The sequence below is a fragment of the Cricetulus griseus genome, chromosome 3 (genome assembly GCF_003668045.3).
Source record: "Cricetulus griseus strain 17A/GY chromosome 3, alternate assembly CriGri-PICRH-1.0, whole genome shotgun sequence".
Lineage (NCBI taxonomy): Eukaryota > Metazoa > Chordata > Mammalia > Rodentia > Cricetidae > Cricetulus > Cricetulus griseus.
In genome coordinates this window covers 30,559,159-30,581,056 of record NC_048596.1, presented here as the reverse complement: position 1 = coordinate 30,581,056, position 21,898 = coordinate 30,559,159, and the positions used below count along the sequence as shown (strand labels likewise).

At 39.0% G+C, this 21,898-nt stretch overlaps 1 protein-coding gene across 2 annotated transcripts in view; it reads right to left on the bottom strand.

The window, feature by feature from the left end:
* Prkg1 (protein kinase cGMP-dependent 1) overlaps positions 1 to 21,898 on the bottom strand; it is a 1,162,521-nt gene that overhangs the window by 288,765 nt on the left and 851,858 nt on the right. For both annotated transcript variants that reach the window (XM_027406413.2, XM_027406412.2), the window contains exon 5: positions 18,386 to 18,449. In XM_027406413.2, the coding sequence (XP_027262214.1) occupies positions 18,386 to 18,449 (64 nt within the window). The remainder of the gene's footprint in view (positions 1 to 18,385; positions 18,450 to 21,898) is intronic.

Genomic DNA, 21,898 nt, shown 5'->3' with positions numbered 1-21,898 from the left:
GAGACATATGCTCTCTTCTGTTGTGGAGACCATTGAAAGAGCAGAGACTGCATCTTCTGGAGCAGGAATACCTCGGTGATTATTGACTTTTATCTGCGTTAAGTCCTTCCTTAATAAACACCTATATATCATTTGTCTTGGGTCTAGAGAACTCATTTAAACCCCCACCTTCAGTTAAGTGGTGGATGCGGTTTCGTGAGCTCTTCCCTATTCTATGCTGGGATTTTGGCTGGTTTAATCTTATAGGACTTGAACATGTAGTAACAACCACTGTGAGTTCATGTATGCCACAGTCCCACAGTCCTGACATGCCCAACAAATACAACAAATTTTGTTCAGATGTCTACTACCTCTGGCTCTTACAATCTTCCTGCCCCCTCTTCCATAATTGTCCCTAATTCTTGAGAGAAAGAGTGTGATATATATTATTCCATTTAGAATGAAGCACTCTGCAGTCTCTTATTCTTTACACATTGCCTAGTTTGAGTCTCTGTTTTAATCTTATAGGTATAAAGGTAAGAATTTAGGGGGAAATTTATTTTTATTCCCATTTAAGATAGCATTAGTTTCTCCCCCATGAATTAGATAGCCAGGGGTTTTGGCCTAGTTAGGTTCCATCTTGTGGAGCTAGCCTTAAAGCTAATCAGAAAGTAGTTGGTTACTCTTATAACATCCATGTGACTTTTTCATCAGTGGGCTTATCTTGCCAGGTCAGTCATTATTAGTATCTATTTTTAAGAATATTTGTAGTTAACCATGATGTGTCATACAGGTAATCCCAGAACTTGGGAGGCTGAAGAAAGGGATTATTGTGTTGGTTTGAGGCCAGTCTGAGCTACATAGTAAATCCCAGATCAGTCAAAGCTAAAGAGTGACACTCTTATCGTAAATTGAGTAAATAGTTTCTGAGGAAAACTATGTTAAAAGAGGGAACAGAAACAAGAAAACTAGAGGAAGTCTCAGCCTCTGACACCTGACTACAGTTAAGAGTAATCATGGCCTAAATCTTACTCAGACAAACATAAATCCTTCTACCAAAGGCTTTTCTAGCTCCATTCCTTACATAGTACATCATACTTAACTTTATTTATTTATTTATTTATTTATTTTGTTTGTTTGTTTGTTTGTTTTTCTGAGACAAGGTTTCTCTGTGTAGCTTTGGCTGTCCTGGAACTCTGTAGACTATGACACGCTGGCCTGGAACAAATAGAGATCCGACTGCCTCTGCCTCTAAAGTGCTGGGATTAAAGATGTGTGCCACCACCACCTGGAGGTATTTAATTTTCAATAAAAATGTATTTTAATTCCAGCCTTCTGGAGGCTAAAGCCAGAGACTCGTGAGTTTCAGGCCAGCTGTAGGCCATATAGCAAGACTTGTCTTAAGAAAACAAACAGATAGCATTAACAAAACATGAGCAAATGACAGGTAAATTATACAATGTAAACAAATCACTGTGGCCAGTGCCTATAATCACAACACACAGGAAGCTGATTGCCATGAATTCAAAGTCAGCTTGAAATATAAAGAGAGAGATTGTCCCCTAACCCCACAAAACAAAGTGAAATTAAAGGAACTCTCAACACTGAACTTTAAAGAACAAATAAAAGATCAACAGCAACAACAAAATATAGGACAGAATTTCCAAGGTTGAGACATAATTATATAATGTTGAACTTTTATGCAATGAGAATCTCAGGTGAAAAAAATAAAAGTAATATTTGAAGTAAAAATGCTGAGTATTCCATAACTAATGACACATATAAAACCAGAGTTCTGGTAAGCAGAGAGAATACCAAATCAAAAACAATAAAATAAAATAAAATAGCAAAACCTCCTTGTCTAGATATATGACATCAAATGGATTGAAAATATGAATACAAAAGCTGGAAGTGTAGTTCAAGAATAGAATGTTTGCCTGACACATGGGAAGTCCTGAGCTCAATACCCACACTGAACAAAAAACCAAATATTTTATGAAGAGACTTTAAAAACTAAATACAAGAAACCTACTTTAAATAAAAAGACACAGATTAGTTAAAAGTTAAGGGATTAACCTGGTATAGTGTTAAACCCCAGTACTCAGAAATCTGAGGACCATGAGTTCAAGGCTGTGCTGGACAAATTACAAGACCCTTTCTCAACACAAAATAATAGAGCAGTATGCTGTAATTCTGTAACAGAGTATTTGCCTAGCATGTGCAATGAAGGCCCTGGTTCAATCCTCAGTACAAAGAAGAAATTAAATCCTTAATGAAAAAGAGGCATGATAACATCTACCCCCCCCAAAAAAAAGAAGTAGCTATATCAATTCTATTTTGAGCAGACTTTCACCATCAGAAATACAGAGGGGAATTATAGAGTCATAGAAGGATTATAGAAGACCATGAGTCTGCAATGAATGTAAGTCTAGTAATATAATATCAAAATACATGAGGCAAACTAATGGAAACAACTACCAGAAGACATAGAATAATGCATTATTCAGGTTGGACATTTCACTATTCTTCGGTTGGTAAGAGATCCAGCAGGAAGGGGATAGTTGAACTAAACACACCACCATTTAATTAGATCCATTTCACATTTATGTAATATGTCATTCACCAGCAGAATAGTACATTCTCCAAAAGCCTATGTGAAGCATCCCTCAGTGTAAACCACATTCTATGTCATTAACAACAACAACAAAAACAACAACAAAAAACACTTAACCAAATTGAAAGGAATAGGATTCACCAAAGTTTGTGCTCAAGGCAGCACTGAATTAGATTAGAAATCAATAACAGAGATGTAGCTAAAACCACACATTGCTTGATAACGTTTGGCTTTTAGAAGTCTCAACAGAAGTGAATTGTTTAGAACAAATGAAACTAAGACAAAACCTGTCAAATTCCAAGATGCACTTTCCCTTTCCGATTTACTATGCTGCCATTTATGCCTAGACCGAAAGGTTCCAGTGTCACTTTCAATGTGATGCTCAGTGATGTTGACATGCTAAAGCAAACTAGGCAAGTGATGGATTTCCTTGAGCAAGAAGCCAATGAGAAGGCAGAAGAGACAGATGAGAACCATCATCTTGTGGGAACCCAAAGACTGAGAATTATGGGACATTATGAGAAGGAAGAAGAGGAGACAGTGTTAGGAGAAAGCTCAAATGTCCAATTTGATGAATTGAGCAAGACTCAAGCCCTCAGAGCAAGAGATGATCTTATCTCTGATGTGCTAAATGAAGCAAACAGAGAATTCACAAGGTGATAAAAGACACAACCAGACTCCACATGCTGTTGGATGGGCTCCTTGCACCAGCTGGAGGAGCCTTGAATGCTTGTGTATTGCAGAAAACAAGTTACCTGCTGGTGAAAGCAAATTCAGGACAGAAAGCAAAGTCTTCATATAAAAATGACACCCCAAAAGCTGCTGAAGCTCAGACTGATTAGGCACCATACCTGCCTGTGGAAAAACCTGGAGGAGTTGAAATCTATAATGGAAATTAAGAGATAAAAGTTCCCAACACCCTGGACCTGACAGCTCAGCAGATGATGCTGGGTATGGAGATCCTGGTTTTATACAAATGCCAATAGGAAGTTTCAGCCATGAGCCTTTGGGAGATAGAGTTCATCCACTGCTATACATTCAGAAAAACAGAGTATGGTTTCCTTGTCCTTTTCTAATGCTGTTCTGGGATAATCAGTGGATACCTTCTATAACAAACACTCTTGGCCTAATTTTAAGAGTAGGAGAAGGGATTCTGGGAGTGGTCAGGATCAGCCCTAGCTCATTTTAGCTCTGCACTGGTTGTGTGGCAGGAAGATGACACCTGTTCTGTCCCTTGTCCTAATGTCTAAAGTGTGATGTGCATCCTTTCCCTGACCTTTGAGTAGAAAATGCATGTGAAGCTTATGGTAAAGGAACACTGGTTTCATTACTACTATTTGGATCAAAAGGTTTTCTTTATCTGTAAATGCAATTTAAAACTAAGCCATGCATATATATTTAAAAAAACTGTGTTTCAAAAAATCTTGGATGCAGAAAGAGCAGAAAGAAAAGAAGATCCAAAAGTAGGAAATAAAAAAAAGACTGTTAGAAAATAGAAATAGAAAAAGCCCACATAACCTTGAGAAAAGAAATGACCAAGTAGGGTTTAATCCCAGATATGAAAGTCTTGTTTAACATTCTAAAACCAATTACCAGAACCCACCATATCAACAAGCACAAGAAAAAAAAACCATAAGATTATATCAATAGTTGGGGATAAGACGTCTACTTGTAATTAAAAAAAACTTTCATTGATGTAAGAGTAATAGAAATGAGAAAGAAATGAAACTTAGACTTAACATCTACCAAATAGTGAGAAACTAGAACTTTCCACTCAGGCTACAGAACAAAGGCATTCTTTTCACACCTTTCCACTGATACTGACTATTATACTTCAAGGCTTAAGTGATGGCATAAGGAGAAAAACGGAAGAGAAGTATAGGGAAGAGTGGAGTGAGGAGGAAGTAAGGGGTCCAGGTGGATAAGGAAGACAACAAAATATCTATTCACAGATGACATGATCTCCTTTGTAAATCATTCCAAACTTAACTCCTTGAACAAGTGATTACAGTAAGTTTGTAAGAAATAATCTAAATATAAAAATATTTTTAAAAACTCTAAGATAAACCAGGCATTAAAGGTGGCACACACCTTTAATCCCAGCATGAAGGAGGCAGAGGCAGGCAGATCTCTGTGAGTTTGAGACAAGCCCAGTCTACAAGAGCTAGTTCCAGGGCAGCCTACATAGCCATGAAGAAACCCTGTCTCAACAACCCCACCAAAAAAAAATTCTAAGATAACATGAATGCGTAGAATTTGAAATTAGAAAGTGTTTACTTCAGTAACATTGCTAAGAGAGAAGAAAGGATGGCAGGATAGAGAGAAGTGGGGTTTTATACTACATTGATGGTGGGCACACAATATGCTTGGTAGAAATCTACAGAGGTAAATAATTCATAGAAGGAGCTCTAATGTAAACAATGGACTTATGTTAATACTTCAATATTGGCCCATCAATTATAGTAAAGGTACCTTACCAAATACTGTATGTTAGCAGGGAAATTATCTATAGAGAAGGAATATTGAAATTCCCTACACCTTGTTCAATTTTTCTATTAAACTGAAGCTACTCTTTAATAAAAAATGAAGTATCTTAACAGAGGAAAATTTTTGCTTAAAAAGATTAAAAACAGTTCCAAGAAGTAGGTACTGTTGTTATCACTGCATTCTAGAAGAGCCAGGTGTGACTGGGTGTTGTGGAATACTATTTTAACTAGGCAAAGATGTGTTACATTTGTTTATGCTGCAGAATATTACTTTAACTGTGAAAAGGTGTGTCACTTTTGTTTATGCTGTATTTGTTTAACAATGTAAGGATGTGTGTTTAATTATGTAAAGATGTGTTTCATTTGTTTTACCTTGCCTGCCTAAGGTACCTAATTGGTCTAATTAAAAGCTAAGCAGCCAATGGTTAGGCAGGAGAGGTATGGGTGGAGCTTGCATGCAGAGAGAATAAAAAGGAGGAGAAACTTAGGCTCGAGAGGAATGACAGAAGGAGAGAACACCTGGGTCAAGAAGCCTGGCAGACACCAGTCAGAAAGACATAGAGAAGCAGTGAAAGAAAGATGTACAGAAGTAAGAAAGGTAATAAGGCTCAAGGCAAAGGGTAGATAAAGAGAAACAGAATAAGTTAAAAGAAAAACTAGCCATAAATGTGTCTGAGCTAGGCTGAGCATTCAAAACTAATAAGTCTCTGTGTCATGATTCGGGTGCCGGTTGGTAGTCCAAAAGAAAAAGCCTGGTACAACTGAGAGAATGTGAGTAACTTTTATAAGACCAAGTGACTTATGAATGGTGTCATGGTGGTTGAGCACCACCAAGACTCAGATCCCAGTGTTTATGCTGTACAAGGAGGTACTCATGGAATATAATAATATGCAATTTACACAGAGCCATATATTCTGGACAACATCCTGATTCTGTGGATGAGAAACTAAGTGGAATGGAAAAGAATATTAGAAAAGTCCTCCTGATTTTGTTGGCAGTTCTTTCCTACATACAAGAGGATGGCTACCCAACGTCCCCACTCTCTTCCATGATTAGTAGCCTACTCCTCCCCGTCCAGATGTTTTCACTGGAAAGTAGTCTCCCTCACAAGGTACTTGTGTTCTTTAATATATCATTCCAAATGTTTACCTGTTGTGTTTCCCTGGGATCCACGGAAGAGAAAGTTGAGGGCAGAAAAATGAGACCTATTACTTCCCGGTGACCTTCAGTACTGGTTCCCATATCCTCTCTGTTTTCCTCTGGCTTTGGGGACCATGGAGCTGCTCTACCAGTAGCCTCTATGACACACCGTGTAATGTGTGTCAGATGAACGCTTGGGTTTTAGAGGGCATGCTTCCCTCTCTTCTTGTGCATTCTAAAGGGAATGAACCCTCGGAATGGGAAAGAGGCCTTTTGTTTCATTCACTGGGTCAGTCCTAGAGCACACCTTTGTTGAAAACCTATTTGTTCAACAGTTTGCAATGAGCTGATGATGTCAGGCATAATTCTGTGCACGTCCTCGCTCTTCTGGAAACTGGATACACGGTGAGAGATAACCTATCCTTAAGATGCTTGCAGAAAACCGGGGGCCAGACAACTTCAAAACAAAGCAGGAGGAAGCATGTGGCATTACAGCATAAACTGCATAAGTGAATTATGTGGGCAAAAAAAAATGCAGTAGCGATAGTCACACTAAGCTTCTGTAAAAGAGAAATAAAAGATTCAACAGGCTTTTTAGAAATGTCTTTGGAGTAGGGAAGAGGAGTTGGAGAGAGCCTTCTGCTCCCTGCAATCCCTAGTGATTGTATTGCATACTGATTTACATAACATCATAGAGAGTAGAGAGAACCAGCCAGGCAGTGTTACACTAGTCTATTTACAAGACGAGCCAGGTTACACGGATTAAAGCAATAATCTGAAGGGGAAGCAATAAAAAGAATAGTAGCACTCATTTCCCAGAGAGCTAAGAGAAGCTCATTTATATAATCTTGTAGTAATTGGGAGAACACAAGGCTCACAGAAGCAACTTCTGTCTTTCACACTGTCTGTCCCTAAGGCCTCGGCTGGTCTGGTCACAGTTTGCTCCTCATTAACACTGACTGACATCTGATGAACATTCTGATTGAAATTCTGCCTACCCTTGCTGCAACTGTGTCTGTAGGAGCAGCCTGTGCCCTCTGGCCTACACCTCTGCAGGGCTTCTTCTCCACAGGGAGATAGTATGCTGCCCCTGGCAGACACTCAGAAGTGCACTGAGTAGCCAGAGGTCCCTGAGGCCTGGGGCTGGAGGCCTGGGTTATCCCTTCTCAAGAAGCTGCTTGATAAAACTGTATAGAATAGACAGGCTTTGTATCCTAAGGCTAAAACTAAAAGCCAAAATGTTTTTTTTTTATTCTTTATACTCCTGTTTGTCAGAAAAATTAAGCCTCTATTCATTGATTTGTGGATAGTCCCTATGCACACACCCTGGAGCTAGGCTTTTTTTCAAAGGTACACGAGGCCTCCAATTAAAAAAAATAATAAGTAGATAAAGATCCTAGGTCACTTTGTTTTTTATCAGGGCAGTTTATCGGTGTTTATCTCTGGTCCCTTGAAGAGTTGCTCAGAGTTGATGGTGGTCTGCTTAGGTGCTGACTGCCAAAGGACCTCTGTGAACAGATCTCACAAGCTGAATTCAGTGAGGCCATCAATTTCCATTTCACACAAACCTGTAATTTTCAAGCCACACAAATGACAACAAATCACAAGCTCCAAGTGGGCTAGTATGCTCATCTCTGGCAATGATTTCAAGGACTTTCTAGAGTGATTTCTAGAAAGCTGATTTATTGCAGTTTGGCATTTTACTTCCAGTGTGCAGACACTTTTTAATGAATCACAAGTAGCCTGGGGCTAAGCATGCATATTCCAGTGATAAAATGGCACAAAATGACATGTGTCAAAACTTGTAGAAGGCTTAAAATGGATCCCTGTGATAACACATGTAAAACTATGACTGGGAAAACAAATTACTTCAAGAAAAAATTTCTGTAAAGTTGTTCAGAAGAACTATCCCCCTTTTTATTGCTTTTTCATGTATCACACAAGTTTGTAAGATGTTACTGTAAATGAGTTCTCAAAAGCCATTGTTTCAAGTGTCAGATTATTACAGTAGCTCCCCAATTGTGTAGCTGTGCCTTCTTAGCTTCAGTCCCCCATGTGTAAATTGAAAATGGAATAAGAGAGCATTTACCTGGGGTAGAACTGAACAGGTGCTCTTCACCTGGTGCAGAGTGAATGCCATAGTGTGGAAACCATTCATGCTGGGTTTTGTTTGTTTTTAATCAACTGCTTACAGATACCCAGTAAAAAGTAATAGCATCTAGAACTTGCTTTAAAATATTTTTTAAGCCGAGGGTCAAATCTTCATAAGAGTAGAGATCTCTCAAAAGGAACAGTCAAGAGTTTGTCTCTCCTATCTAACGGTATTTAAAACCAGTACTTAGAGCCAGAAAGACCTTTGTTCAGACTGGAATCACACAAAACGTCAGACTGGTGCTGAAATGGCACTATTGTTTAAGCATCAAGTCAATGTACAAGTATTGACAACATCCCAACAAAACTCTCCTCTCCTTGGCGTTTTTCCAGAAAACATGACTTCTGTTAATACTTTAACATTCTGAACTACACTTAACCATCCCAGGGTTAGTGTAGCTTGCCAAGTAAGACCAAGTCTTTCTTTGACTGAAGTTATCACAATTGGAATAAAGTTCCATCCTTTAAATGGTTTACTTGATATGAACTCCAATCATAAAATTTACCCATTTAAGGTGTACAATGCTATGGCTTTTTGTCTATTCAAATGTTGTACAGACATCACTACAATTTGAAACCCAGTCCCTGATCATACCAATGATTTACACATTTCTCCCATTCTATATTTATTTATCTATATAAGAAATGGTGTTACAAACAAAAGATTCAGTCTGGGCCTTTTAAGCATACACACAAACACACACTCACATGCACGCGCGCACACACACACACACACACACACACACACACACACCTTCTACATCTTTCCATTTCAAAATCAATGGTGTGCTTCATAAAATGGAAAATACAGAAGAAATCAGAGGCAGCCAAATCATACTTTTCAGAGTACTATAGGCCAAAGACATTGAGAAAGAGCAGGCTCTCTAAACTTCCTCAAGCTTGGCTTCAAATAGCAAGAGCCAAAGCTTAAAAAAAGAAAGAAAATGTTAGTTATTTATGATAGTCAGAGTTTTCAAAGAGAACTCATAAAGTCCCTGACTAGTTGATCAGTTGCTTTCTGGAACAGCTCAAGGCTGTTTGGAATGATAGAAGCCATGGAGAGATGGCTCAGCAGTTAAGAGCAATTGCTGCTCTTCTAGAGGACCAGGTTGGGTTCCCAGCATGCACATGGCAGTTCACAACAATCCCTAACTCCAGCTTCAGGTGATATGAGCCCCCACCTCCTTTCTTGCCTCCATGGCTTGTTCATGTACATGGTACAAAAACAGACATGCTTGCACACGCATAAAATAAGATACAAATAAATCTAAAAACATGAGAGAGAAAAAGAGAAAGATTTGTAGTCCTTCAGTAATCAACAAAGGCAGGATGCTTCCCTGTGTTTATTCACAGCCACAGAGAAGGCAATGGACTCTGCAAAAATGTCCAGGCAAGAAATCACAGAGTAAAAACACAAAACCCTATATCTGTAATAAGCTTAAGTTAACAACCAGGAAGGGTGCATCTATTGGAACCCTCCATCCAAGGGAGTCTCTAGACTGAATAATAAGAGGGGAGCCTCCTAACAGATGATCAAGCCACGGTAAATTGAATAATCTTCACTTTTCCTTCTTTTGTCTTTTCTTTTGCCTCTTTTTATTCCTCATTATGTCCCTTTTAAAAATCAGAGAAAAGAGCAGTTCTGTGTCTGGGCCTTGTCAGTGCAACACTCACACATATATACAATATATGAAAACATAAATAATTGCACTACCCAGGACACAAATTAGAACAATCGTTATTCAGGTTCAAATGTGTCCAGTTCAGTCTTAGGCAAAGGTACAGACTCAACAGTACAGAGTCCCCAATGGTTAATGGTCACAGTCAATCTCTTTTTAAAGAAAAAAAGGGATAGATATTATATAGAAATAAATACATTGGTATAGATTTTGGTTTATTGATAAAAATTTAAGGTCAATTTTGTTATATGTATATTTCTACTCTTGTTTAGGTGCTGTGCTTATACAGCTCATTTGAAATGTAATGTGTAATTTAAAAATATAGATTAATAGGTAGCTATAATAGTCAAACTTAGGTAGGTTTTCTAGATATACAGAGATATATTTTAGAAGGATAGGTATTCTTTAAAACCTTTTAAAGACCTACAGATTCTGGCATTTAAAATGGTTTGTTAACTTAAGAGTTTTAATGACTATGAGAAATATCTATTCCTGGTAGCATCAACTACATCAGAGAGGAAGATGAGCATTAAATAAACTTGTTATGGAGATTGCCTTTAATTTGGCAATGATAGCCATTTGGACAAGAATACTCTTACCTGGACTGCCTGGCAGCATTCTGTCCAAACTGGACAAACAAATTGTAGGGGAAGCTGTAGCCACAACTTCTTAGGGGCTAGCTACAGGTGTGCCTGACCATGCTTGTGAGGGTGTGGTCAGAGTGACGTAGTGTGACTGCATTTGCGCTTTCGGTTTCTCTTTGCTTCTTGCTGTACAGACTGCTACCACCAGCTGGCTAGGTCACTCCGTAAGTAAGGCTTCTCCCTATTAAATACCCTTATATTTCTACCTGACTCTGTATTGGTAATTTCCCACTATAACAAATTACGAACAAAAGTGACTCTAGAATTGACAGAGACATCTTGCTGCCTGGACAGTCACCCAAAATTCCTCTGTAAGGTTGGGGTATCCATCTTCAGCCTATAGGGCCAGAATGTCTGGCTGACTTTTCTATAAAGCAGGAACCTTAAAGGACCATCCTGTTCCTTGGCAAGTTTAGCAGTCACTTTTCTTTGTAATGTGTCTCATAGTCATTAAAAGCCAATAGCCATTTAATTGGAATGATCCCCTATAATTTATTTTTCTCATAAATCCTAAAAAGAAATGATTATGTCATTACCCAGAGACTGGTAACTGGTCATTACCCAGTTACTGGGTAACTCAGTAGCTAGGATGTTGGTTTGTGCAAGAGGACATGCATGCTAACCCCAGCACTGCATCCAAAGTACATGGAGGTGTATTCCAGGACTCTAGAAGTGGAGGTGTGGTGAATCAGAAGCTTCAAGCTGCCTTGAGCTACAAGAAACTCTATCTCAAAACAAACAAACAAACAAACAAATAAATAAATAAATACATACATGATATCACTTTATTAGTTACCATGCATATTGTTTCTCCCTGTGCTCAGAGTGGAAGCAAACTCCTTGTCACCATGCTCACAATAGGCACTTAGCAAAGTAAGAACCAACAGCAGGAGAGCCTAGCACATCTGCCTTTGCTGGGCATCCTTTGCCCACTATGACTCCTACTGCTTACCTCTGCAAATAGGATGCCACTCACTCTGGGAATGTCCATTGACAACTGTGGGTGCTTCACCTACCTTGCTTCCCCTCTAGTCTCACTGCGCCAGACATAACTTAAACACCCTACTGGAAAAGAAAGTTTTTTGTTTTGTTTTTGTTTTTGTTTTTGTTTTTTACAGTGTCCTGTACCAGATTCCCCAGAGGAGGTCATTGCCCTAAACCTGTATTCATTTTGAAGTAACAGCACTTGGTTGAGACACACCTCCCCCACCCATAGGGACCATAATCTGTGATGTAGAAGCTACACTCTGAAACATGAGAATACTCTGAGAGCCTGCTCCTGCCCTTAAGAAATCAGGACTTCTTAGCCCATCATGCAGAACCAGAACTAAGACAATGATCAACCATGCCTTGGCTTACTTAAGCACACCTTTTGCACCATGGTCCATCTCTTTTTCTGCTTAACCCTAAAGCTCCATGTCAGTACCCACAAAGTGATGTTAACATCATCAGATCCCTTTTATCTGTTCTTGTAGTATGTGCATTATTAAATTTCCTTTCTCTGCTTTGCACAAGTATCCATCCCTCTAACTGGGATATTGGGATGTGTGGCCATGCTAGTCCTTTGGGACTCCTACTGTCTACCCTTTTGATCTGAAATTTCAATTATAAACCCACTATGACATGATCTTGTTAAATTTTCTGAAGCCTCTCTCACAATTTTTCTCCCCAATTAAAACAGTAAACTAATTTCTATGCTAAGACCATGCTTCCCTCTCTCTGGGGCAACCGTATTATCTTTCATTAAACCTTGGTTTCAATCTTACTTTCCCTTCCTAATGTCAAGCTGAATTAATTTTGAACCTAAACTGCTTCCATACATATTTTAAATTTGGACTCAGGGTTTATCAAAGTGAAAGGCATCTGGACAGAGTATGTGTGACTGAGGTTGTTCTCTCAACAATAACTTCAGTGGGCTTATCATTTGATGCTATTTGCCTTCCTTCCTTATCTGCATCCTTCACTAGAACATATGCTATAGGAAAGAGAGCCTGGATTCCCTAAAGCCTAGAGCAATTCCTGGCTCATAGCAGGTGTTCCATAAATATCTGTCCAATAAACAAAGCTGTAAACTTACTTGTTGGCTATAATAATACTTCTTATGAAATAATTTGGGATTCTTTCAGCATCTAGGTATTGGTAGAAAGCTTAATTATTATGAGAGCACATTTGTCTCTGATGTTAAGTGATGATACTATTGCTTTTGTTCTTCCAGATTTGTTTCATTTTATCTGATTGGTTATTCCAATAAAACTTCTCATTGTTCTTGTTTATTCAACTTGAACTAAGCATTTTGTCTGCACTGAGTAGCATATTTATATATCTACTTTGTATTTGGTACATTTGCTTCATGTTTAGATTCTAAAAACAAATGGTTAGGACTAAATCACCTGTTCTGATTGTATTTGTCCTTGACAGACATTGCTCTGTGGTTACTCCATCCAAACATACACTAAAACATTTGATTAGAAAATGTGACTCTGGGAGTGAGGAGATGGCTCAGTTGTAAAGTGCCTGCTCTGGAAGCTTGAGGACTAGATTTCAGATCTGAGGCCCCAGGGAAAAGGCAGGTATGGCTGCACACACCTATAATCCTAGTGCTGGCTTTGTAGGGACAGGAGGATCCCTGGAGCTCAGTGTCCAGCAATCATAACTGAATTAATTTGCTTCCAGTCCTGTGGGAGACTGTGTCTCAAAAAAAAAAAAAAAAAAAAAAACTAAAGTGAAGAGTAAAGAAGGCATTCCATGTTTATTTCTAGCTGCCATAGTACACGTAGGCACATGGACAGGTATGCATACACCTACAAGAACTGGTACATGCAATGTACACACATACACACAATAGAAGAATGAAAATGAAAATACAGCACAAAACACTGAAATATTTTGTGGTCTGCCTTAGAGCATCATGGCTATAGTTACATAAGACAGCAAATATTTCACAGCTGTGGAGAAGAAAGAGAATGATTAAAAGATTTCACAGACTCTTAGCTTTGTTTTACTTTATAAAGAGGTTGATTTGGGGCTCATGAATTTGTGTTTCAGTTTGATTTCTCTGAAACACAGACACACCCTACAATGTATACCCACACATGTACATATGCACATATCTTCAGAGAGCTCTTCACTGTATTCCACAAAGACAAGCAAAAGCTGAAAGGCCCACTGGGAAAAGCAGTTTTACATTTACAGAGGTTGCAGGTCAGCACATCCAGAGAGAAATACATCAAGTCTTCTTGTGATGAATATCTTTTATATTTGAACACAGCAGTCAAGAGCAGCCATGCTCTGGTTCACTTTGTGGTCACACATGAAAGAGATCAATAAATCATAGGACAGCTTACTTCAATCACCCTCAAACTAAGAATTTATGAATGGACCACAGATTCTCCAATACAGCCTTTACCTAGAGACAAAAATATTTTTAACTCCTATACAGTTCAGCCACTCTTATAACCCAACTCCAAAAATTCCTCAACTCATGAGACTTAAGCCCACTTATCCTGTGATTTCTCACTGGCCTGGCTCAGTCAAATTCCAGAATCAAACATTCCAATCATTCTTGCATATGTCCTCATTTTCCTGCCCCTTCAATCAGTCATCTTCTCTTGAAAACATAACAGTCTTGGTTAAGTCCAGTTATGTACTTATGTGGAACCTGAATCCATTCAAAAGAAAAAAGGATAGATAGATAGATAGATAGATAGATAGATAGATAGATAGATTAGTTGACTGATAAATTGATAAATTGATAGACTAAAAGTGGAGAAAGCAACTTGTAGCATGCCTAATAGTGCACACCTGTAATCCCAGGACTTTGGAGATTGAGGCAGAAAGATAATGAGTTCAAGGTCAGCCTGGGATATAAAGCAAGACCTTGTCTCTAAGTTAATTAATTTATCTTTCTCTATGCTATTTAATTTAGATGAGAAATTCCAAGCATCAAGTTGGGACCTGGTAATCTCACCATATTTCTAAACTTCCATTTTCTCCCACCATCCTCATCTGTCTACCCAACTCCCATTCTGTTTATGACCTTGTTTTCTGTATCACCAAGGAAACAAAATATCCCATCAGGATTTCCATAGCTCCAGACACTGCATCAACTCAGTCACCTACATATGTATGGAAAGCCTACCCTCCTGTGCAGCATTCCATTTCCCACAACACAGTATTTCCTGGACTCCAGCCAGCTCCGTTTTCCCTTCTCTATTTCTATCTTTGTCATTTAAACAAAATTCAAATGCAAGTTCTGTGAACTCTTCCTTGAACCTTCCTAATTTTAAGGCACAAAATGCTTCTGACAAAACAATTTGCTTTGTTTCTTAGAGGTGAACTCTTAAAAATCAAGAGATTTACTCTGTGTCCTCTGAGTCATTCATTCATGCATGCACTCATTCATTTTCCTTTTTTCTTCATAGATCTCTTCTCCTCCCTCATGTTACAGGAAACAACTCATATGTATCTGATTTGTGACATTTTGTTTATAATTACTAAGGCAAATATTTGATATCCTTATACTTTATATAAATGACATTTTGTCCTCTTTATTTTTGCTTATTTGTTTGAGGTTTTTCCTCAGTATTATGCTCCACACAGCCACACATGCTATTATAGTAATGCTGGGCTACTACCAGCTTCCACACTCTGCCTAGTCTTCACCCACATTTGGTCCCTCAGAATAACACCCAGCTCCTTGCCAAACACTGCTCCAAGTCATCTATCTGCCAACGGCCCCAAGAGTTCTATTTCCCCACATGCTTCCTTCCTCAGCTCCTTGTCTCTTCATTCCAATGTACCCCTCCTCTAGTCTTCTCCATTTCCATTATCACTGACTCACCTAGCTATCCTCAGTTTGTCTTCTTCCATAATGTAGAATAACAGTAAACTTTCTGGTTTTCTCTCAGTCAGTATCGGCCGTTTCTTATCAATCTCTTCTATGACAATCAACAAAGCCAACATCATTTCTTTTAAAAATCATCCCCAATATTCCCCCATCTTTGCTCAACCTTGTAGCTATGGGAACCATGTTAAAACTGTAAGTCAAATAACTCTATTGATTTTCTTAAAGCAATCCAATGGCTTCCATCTCAGTCTAAAAGCCTGAATAACTGATTGATTATTAGGGATCTCTCTTTCTAGAAAATAAACTCTATGAGGAACTGACCATGCCTTTTTAAAAAGTGTTATATCTCAAGGCTTATGAGGGATAATCAATGAAGATTAACTGAATAACAGAAAACATAAGCAAACAACCTGTGATACAATGTTTCCCTTAACTATGTTGTCTGTTTCTCAGGTTTCCCTTGGGCTGCTTGAATCACCTTCCAAATTACTGAACTCATTGCTTATATCCTCCTCCCCTGACAATGTAGCCTTAGATAGCCATGAATTTACTATTCCTAAACTGTCTTCAAACTCATAATTTTCCTGAGATCCATCCAGGCATTTTGAATGTATTCTTGTTTCCTGGAAGTGATTTAAACCAACTTCCCCCATATTTCCTACATAAACTAAGATATTCTCATTTAGTGGTCAGATTTGCTTCTGCCAGTACTGTTCCAGGATTCCTACCAATGTATCTATGTTTCATCAACAAAATGGAACAGATTTCTTATCTTTACAACTTGAAACAAAACATGTATGTCTACTACCTGCAGAGAACATCTCAGCCTCTAAAACTGAGATAGAAAGGAAGGCAGAAAAATTAAAGAGATGTGAGAAAGGGAAAGAGCTCATTATGTCCCAGGATATGACTGAAGCCTTTTGCTAGCTGGAAGTCAATTGTTTTAATACAACTAACAGAAAGTACAGTGAGGGTTGCCTGCACATAGATTATTCTTTTTCCCCCCCAAAGTGCTTCAGAGTATTAAAGCTGCTGATAAACCATGTCCAAAACAATGTGGCCTTTGAGTTTAACCTTGCTTTTTTTTTTCATCTATCAATCTGTATTTTTCTGAGAAAATGTCACAGACATGGATAAGGAGCATATTTATTGTCTAAACTTATGTCTTCACCTCTTTTTTCCCCATGTTTATAGTAAGAATTTCTTTGACCTCTTCTGACTTAATGTTTTTATTTAATCAACTGTTCTTAAACTTGTATAATGCACTCATAAGCCACCATATAATCTTTTTTATGAGAGAAATCATCTAGATAAAAATAAGCATATCAAAACATGTTACATAATCTTTCATATTTATATATAGATTATAGCCTTTGAAAAATGCAATCCAAATCTCCCAAAGGCCAAATATGCCTCCTTGCCTTTCTCTGGGTATATGCTATTGTCCTCTCTTTTCTCTCCTTTGCTCTCTGTTGGAATACATTGCTGGCTGGTTAGAGGCTGAAGTCTGCCATAGCTTGGCAGCTTTCTCTAAGCTTGACTATATGGAAAATTCCTCCATCCTCAGCAAGACTTTCTGCTTCCTACCTATCCTTATCTGAAGAATGTGCCAGGGCCTGGAAGACTGACCTTATCTAAAAGCTGTCTCTAAATCAGATGCCTGATTCATCTTTAGCTTGACCCTGGGCACAGATCTCTGCTAAGAAGAGCTGTGCTAGGATCTCTGCTATAGGACTCTACTGAACATGCTAAGCCTTGTGATAGGAGGGTGCCACTTAATGCAAATTTGGGTTTGTTCCCAGGCTCCCCAATCCTATATATTCCTTATACTCTGAAATAACATTGAGCTGATTCACTGAAGTCTGTCTTCCTGAGACTTCCTTCCCTCTGTGCTTATGGGCCATGTATAACGCTTTCTGTCCCCCATTCTGTATTTTCCCCTCTTGGACTGATGGCTGACAGGCCAAGAAGGAAAGATGACCCCAATATCTCCACTCCTCTCTTTCTCTTTCTTTTATTATTATGGTTTTCAGAGACAGGGTCTTATTTACCCCAGTCTAGCCTGGAAAGCACTATGTAGCCAAGGATGACTTTGAACTACTGCCCTTCCTGCTTCTGCCTCCTGAACACTGGGATTATAGGTATTTGCTTTTGTACATGGTTCCTCCTGAAATTGTTTTCTCCATAGTCAATAAAGACCCTACAACACCTGGGAACTCAGCTGTGCAAGAACATGGAGTTGGATCTCCTGCAGTTAGCGAGGGAACAGGATGCTGTCAATCCAGTGCCAAGCTTCTGTGTGAGTGGAAGAAGTTCCTTTCCTCTCTAAGCAGGGTGTCTGTGGGTCATGAGGAGCCACACATCCACTGTCTCTCATCTTCCTCAACACCATGGGCTCAAAAAAAGTCCATGGCAATCCACATTCATGCATGAAATAATATATGCAAAATACACACATGCTTAGAATATATGGATCCAACTGCTCATTCTTCTTGTAAACTTTTTTATCCTAGGATGGCAACAACTACAATTAATTGAAGTAAAGAAGAAAAGTGCCAGCGAGTCATTCATAGACATCACAATCACATTATATTTACCACAATGAAATGTTTTTCTCCCCATAACTGACATGGCTGTGTCTAGCTGTGTATTAATGTTGGGTGTATTAAGCTGCTTTTAATTTGTAGTCAAATCTATAGCTCATCCCAGAGCTTGGGACAAACTGGCAACGTCTCTCAACATTTGTCAAATGCATTTGTCAAACCAGAGCTGTGAAAGAAAGCAACTCAGCCTGGTTCCCGATCTGGGTTCCATCTCAAGATGTTCAAAGGACCAAAACAATTACCTCCTCGAGGACATCGGCCAGCTTGCTGAGGATTTCATCAGGAAGGCTCTGGAATGTTGGAACGCTGCAAAACAAAGCAGAGAGTGATGCTGAACACCTGCATGGCAGCTTGCTATAACAAATATGTCTGTATGAAAAATGCAAACACATTTCCTGAATCTACAGATAATGATTGCATAATTTAAGGGATCATAGAAGTGTGTTTGATGTCTAGCAAGGAGGTTTGTGTCCTAATCAGAGTTTCTATGGCTGTGACGAACACCATGACACAAAGCAAGTTGGGGAGGAAAGGCTTTATTTATTTATACTGCCACATGTAGTCCATCATTGAAGGAAGGCAGGGTAGGAAATCAAACGTGGCAGGAACCTGGAGAAAGGAACTAATGCAGAGGCCATGAAGGGGTCCTGCTTACTGGCTTGCTCATCATGGCTTGCACAATGTGCTTTCTGATAGAACCAGGACGAAGAATTCAATTATATGGGTCTATGGGGGCCATCCTCAACCACCAGAGGGAGGAATTTGAGAGGAGGAATTGAAATACAGATTTAATCAAAATATATTATATGCATATGTAAATTTCTGAAAGAATAAAATGAATTAAGAACAGGTGCTGACTGAGTCTTGCTGCCTCTTACCTCCAGTGTACATGGGGAGTCTCAGTTATACAGAAGTGTTGTTGACAGTGTTAGGTGTTCTGTATTGCTAAGAACTTCCACTTTTCCATATCAAGCACTTCGGGACTGGGTATACACTTCCTCCAAGGTTAGTTAAGCTTTGGTAGAACTACTATTCAAGTTGACATAAAACTAGCCAGAGTATGTTGCAAATAGGAGCTTAGTATTCCAACACTTCAAGTCAACCCACACTTCTATTTACTTATGTGGCTTTGGGGGCCTCAGCCATGATAGGGAGACAACCGCTCTCTCCCTCTCTTCAGTCTCATCTGACCAGATTGCACCCAGTTCCACTCCTTTTCCCAGGCTCTCCTATGTACACCATTTTCTCTGTTCTATTTCCTACCCAACCTTTAAGATATTTTAATTGATGATTCACTGGGACCTGAAAGTATTCATCCAATAACTGCTGTCCTCACTCCCACCACTAGCTAGTAAGTCAAATTCTATCATGATTCTTTTTGGTTCTCTTTAGGGCAAAGTCTTGGTCAGTTTAACCTAGGGCATACTAGATAGACTCTTGCTTCTAAGAGACAGTCAGCCCCTTTGTGCTCTTATTATAACTGTAATTAAATAACATCTGTTCTTGATAGCATGTGTTTATCACTAGAATGAAAACATATTAAACATAAGAACTGTATATGGTGTCAGTGCAGTTCATAATTTGTTGGCTCAGCAGTACTTATTGTTATATTATGGAGGCACTGACTGTGACTGCTTCATAAGACAGTGGTAAGAGAAGAGTTCTGATATGTTCTAATCTGCATGAATGAAAATTCCTGGAAAGCAGCTGTGACTACAAAGCCTGAACAACTGAGTGATGTGAAAGGTTAAAATGTTACAAGTTCAGAGCCAAATTATCTTAGGGCATCTTTAGCATAACTCCCATCCTCTGTACGTGATCCAACATCTTTGTGACTGTTAGTTAAATCCTGTGGGATGGCAGAACTGAACCTAGTTTCTACCAACTGAAGGACTAAAAATGCTGTCAGATAGTATCTGAAGCCTACAGCAATTTCTCCTGTTTTGTTATCATCCATCTACCTGATGTACCCAGCAACAAAAATAACAAAATTGCCAACTCATGAGAACATGGTATGTGGAAAACCCAAATCTGTATTCTTGGGCCATAGTCACTCATATTTGGCCCCAGAATAAACCATTTCTTTTGTTCCTTCAAGGTTGGAGGTGTTTCTTTTATTGACACTTTGTGACAAAAGGCTAGGGGATAGGAAAAGGAGACCTGGAATGCAAGGAGTCGAGGCAGCTTTATACCCAAAGAATAAGACCATTTTACATTGGAATAACTATATTTTGACATCTTTTTTAAAATTTAATTTAGAAACAATCTTATTTTACATATTAATCCCAGTTCCCTCTCCCTCCTATCTTCCCCACTGATCCCCCATCCCACCCCCCAATCCACTACCTAGGGAGGGTGAGGTCTTCCATGTGGGATCATCAAAGTCTGTCACATCATTTTGGGGAGGACCTAGTTAAAACTTTAAATCTCCTCAGGACCAAATCCTGTTCCTATGTAAACTTGGCAGACTATTAGCTGAACTAAACCAGTCTGTGCTGCACTGTTGCTCGTCCTTGTAGATGACCCTCTCAACCCTTCCCATCCAAGCTCTGATCTACCCTACCCTTTCAGCACAGTCAATGCAAATTCCTTCTAGAAAATTAACAGAAAGTTCTCTAAACTCTGGCCCTGCCCCACAGCATTTTGAACTGCTATATAGCCCTGCTCCAGGTCATTGCAGGAAACAGTCCCACAACTTGGTCCTCTGGTTTTCTGACTAGCCTCTGAGGACTTCAATAAACTCTGTAATTTGAGAAATCCCCTTGATTATAAAAGGGTTTCACTCTGAGAAGATATATTCAGATTAGACAGGCTAAAACTAAGACTCTCGTGGCTATGATGCAAATGTCAGTTCCCTTCATCTCACTCAGTTCTCATTCCTTCCCTTGAAACAAACAGCAAGTGAAATTACTGCATGATGTCAAAATACAAACTGAAAAATTTAATGTTTTTTTATGTATTTGCTCAGTGTTCTGAGGCAGGGTTTCACACTGTATTTCAGCCTGGCCTTGAACTCATGGCAATCTATCTGCCTCAGCCTCCCAAATGCTAGCCTTGCTGACATGCACCTCCCCATCAAGCCCAAAACTTCATTTATATGTGTACTAATAAATTGTAAACTAAGACTCATTATGGTATAACTCCTGAAAGTCTAATGAAAATGCCAGATGGGGTTTAGGACTAAAATCCCATTTTCTCAGGTTTCAGTGCTTGAATAAAGACTACAAATGAGGGTATGTACGTTCGTGTGTCTGATACCTGATTTACAGCATAATTTCAGGTTGATGACTGTAATGCAATGAAAGAAGCCTTAGCTTACAGCTTTGAAACAAGCATGAACACTCTGCTGTTAATTTGTCACTCCAATTCACACTACTTAAGGCAAAGCATATTGATGAATTTCCAGGGCTTATGCAGAGGCATAGCAATTCACCCAGGACCACCTGTTCTGCCAGACTTACTGCCCCGGTCTGAGCCAGGTAGGGTTTTCATTTCCAGAAGGCAATCAGTTTCAACAGCTGGAAGGGACAGAAGACAATAGAGCAATGGTTCTCAATGGTCTGGGTTTTTTGGGGGGTCACATATCAGATATCCTGCATATCAAATATTTACATTATGATTCATAATCATGGCAAAATTACAGTTCTTGAAGTAGCAACAAAATGATTTTATGGTTGGAAGTCACCGAAACATGAGGAATTGTATTAAGAGGTCACAGCATTAGAAAGATTGAGAACCAGAGCTCAGCTAAGAGA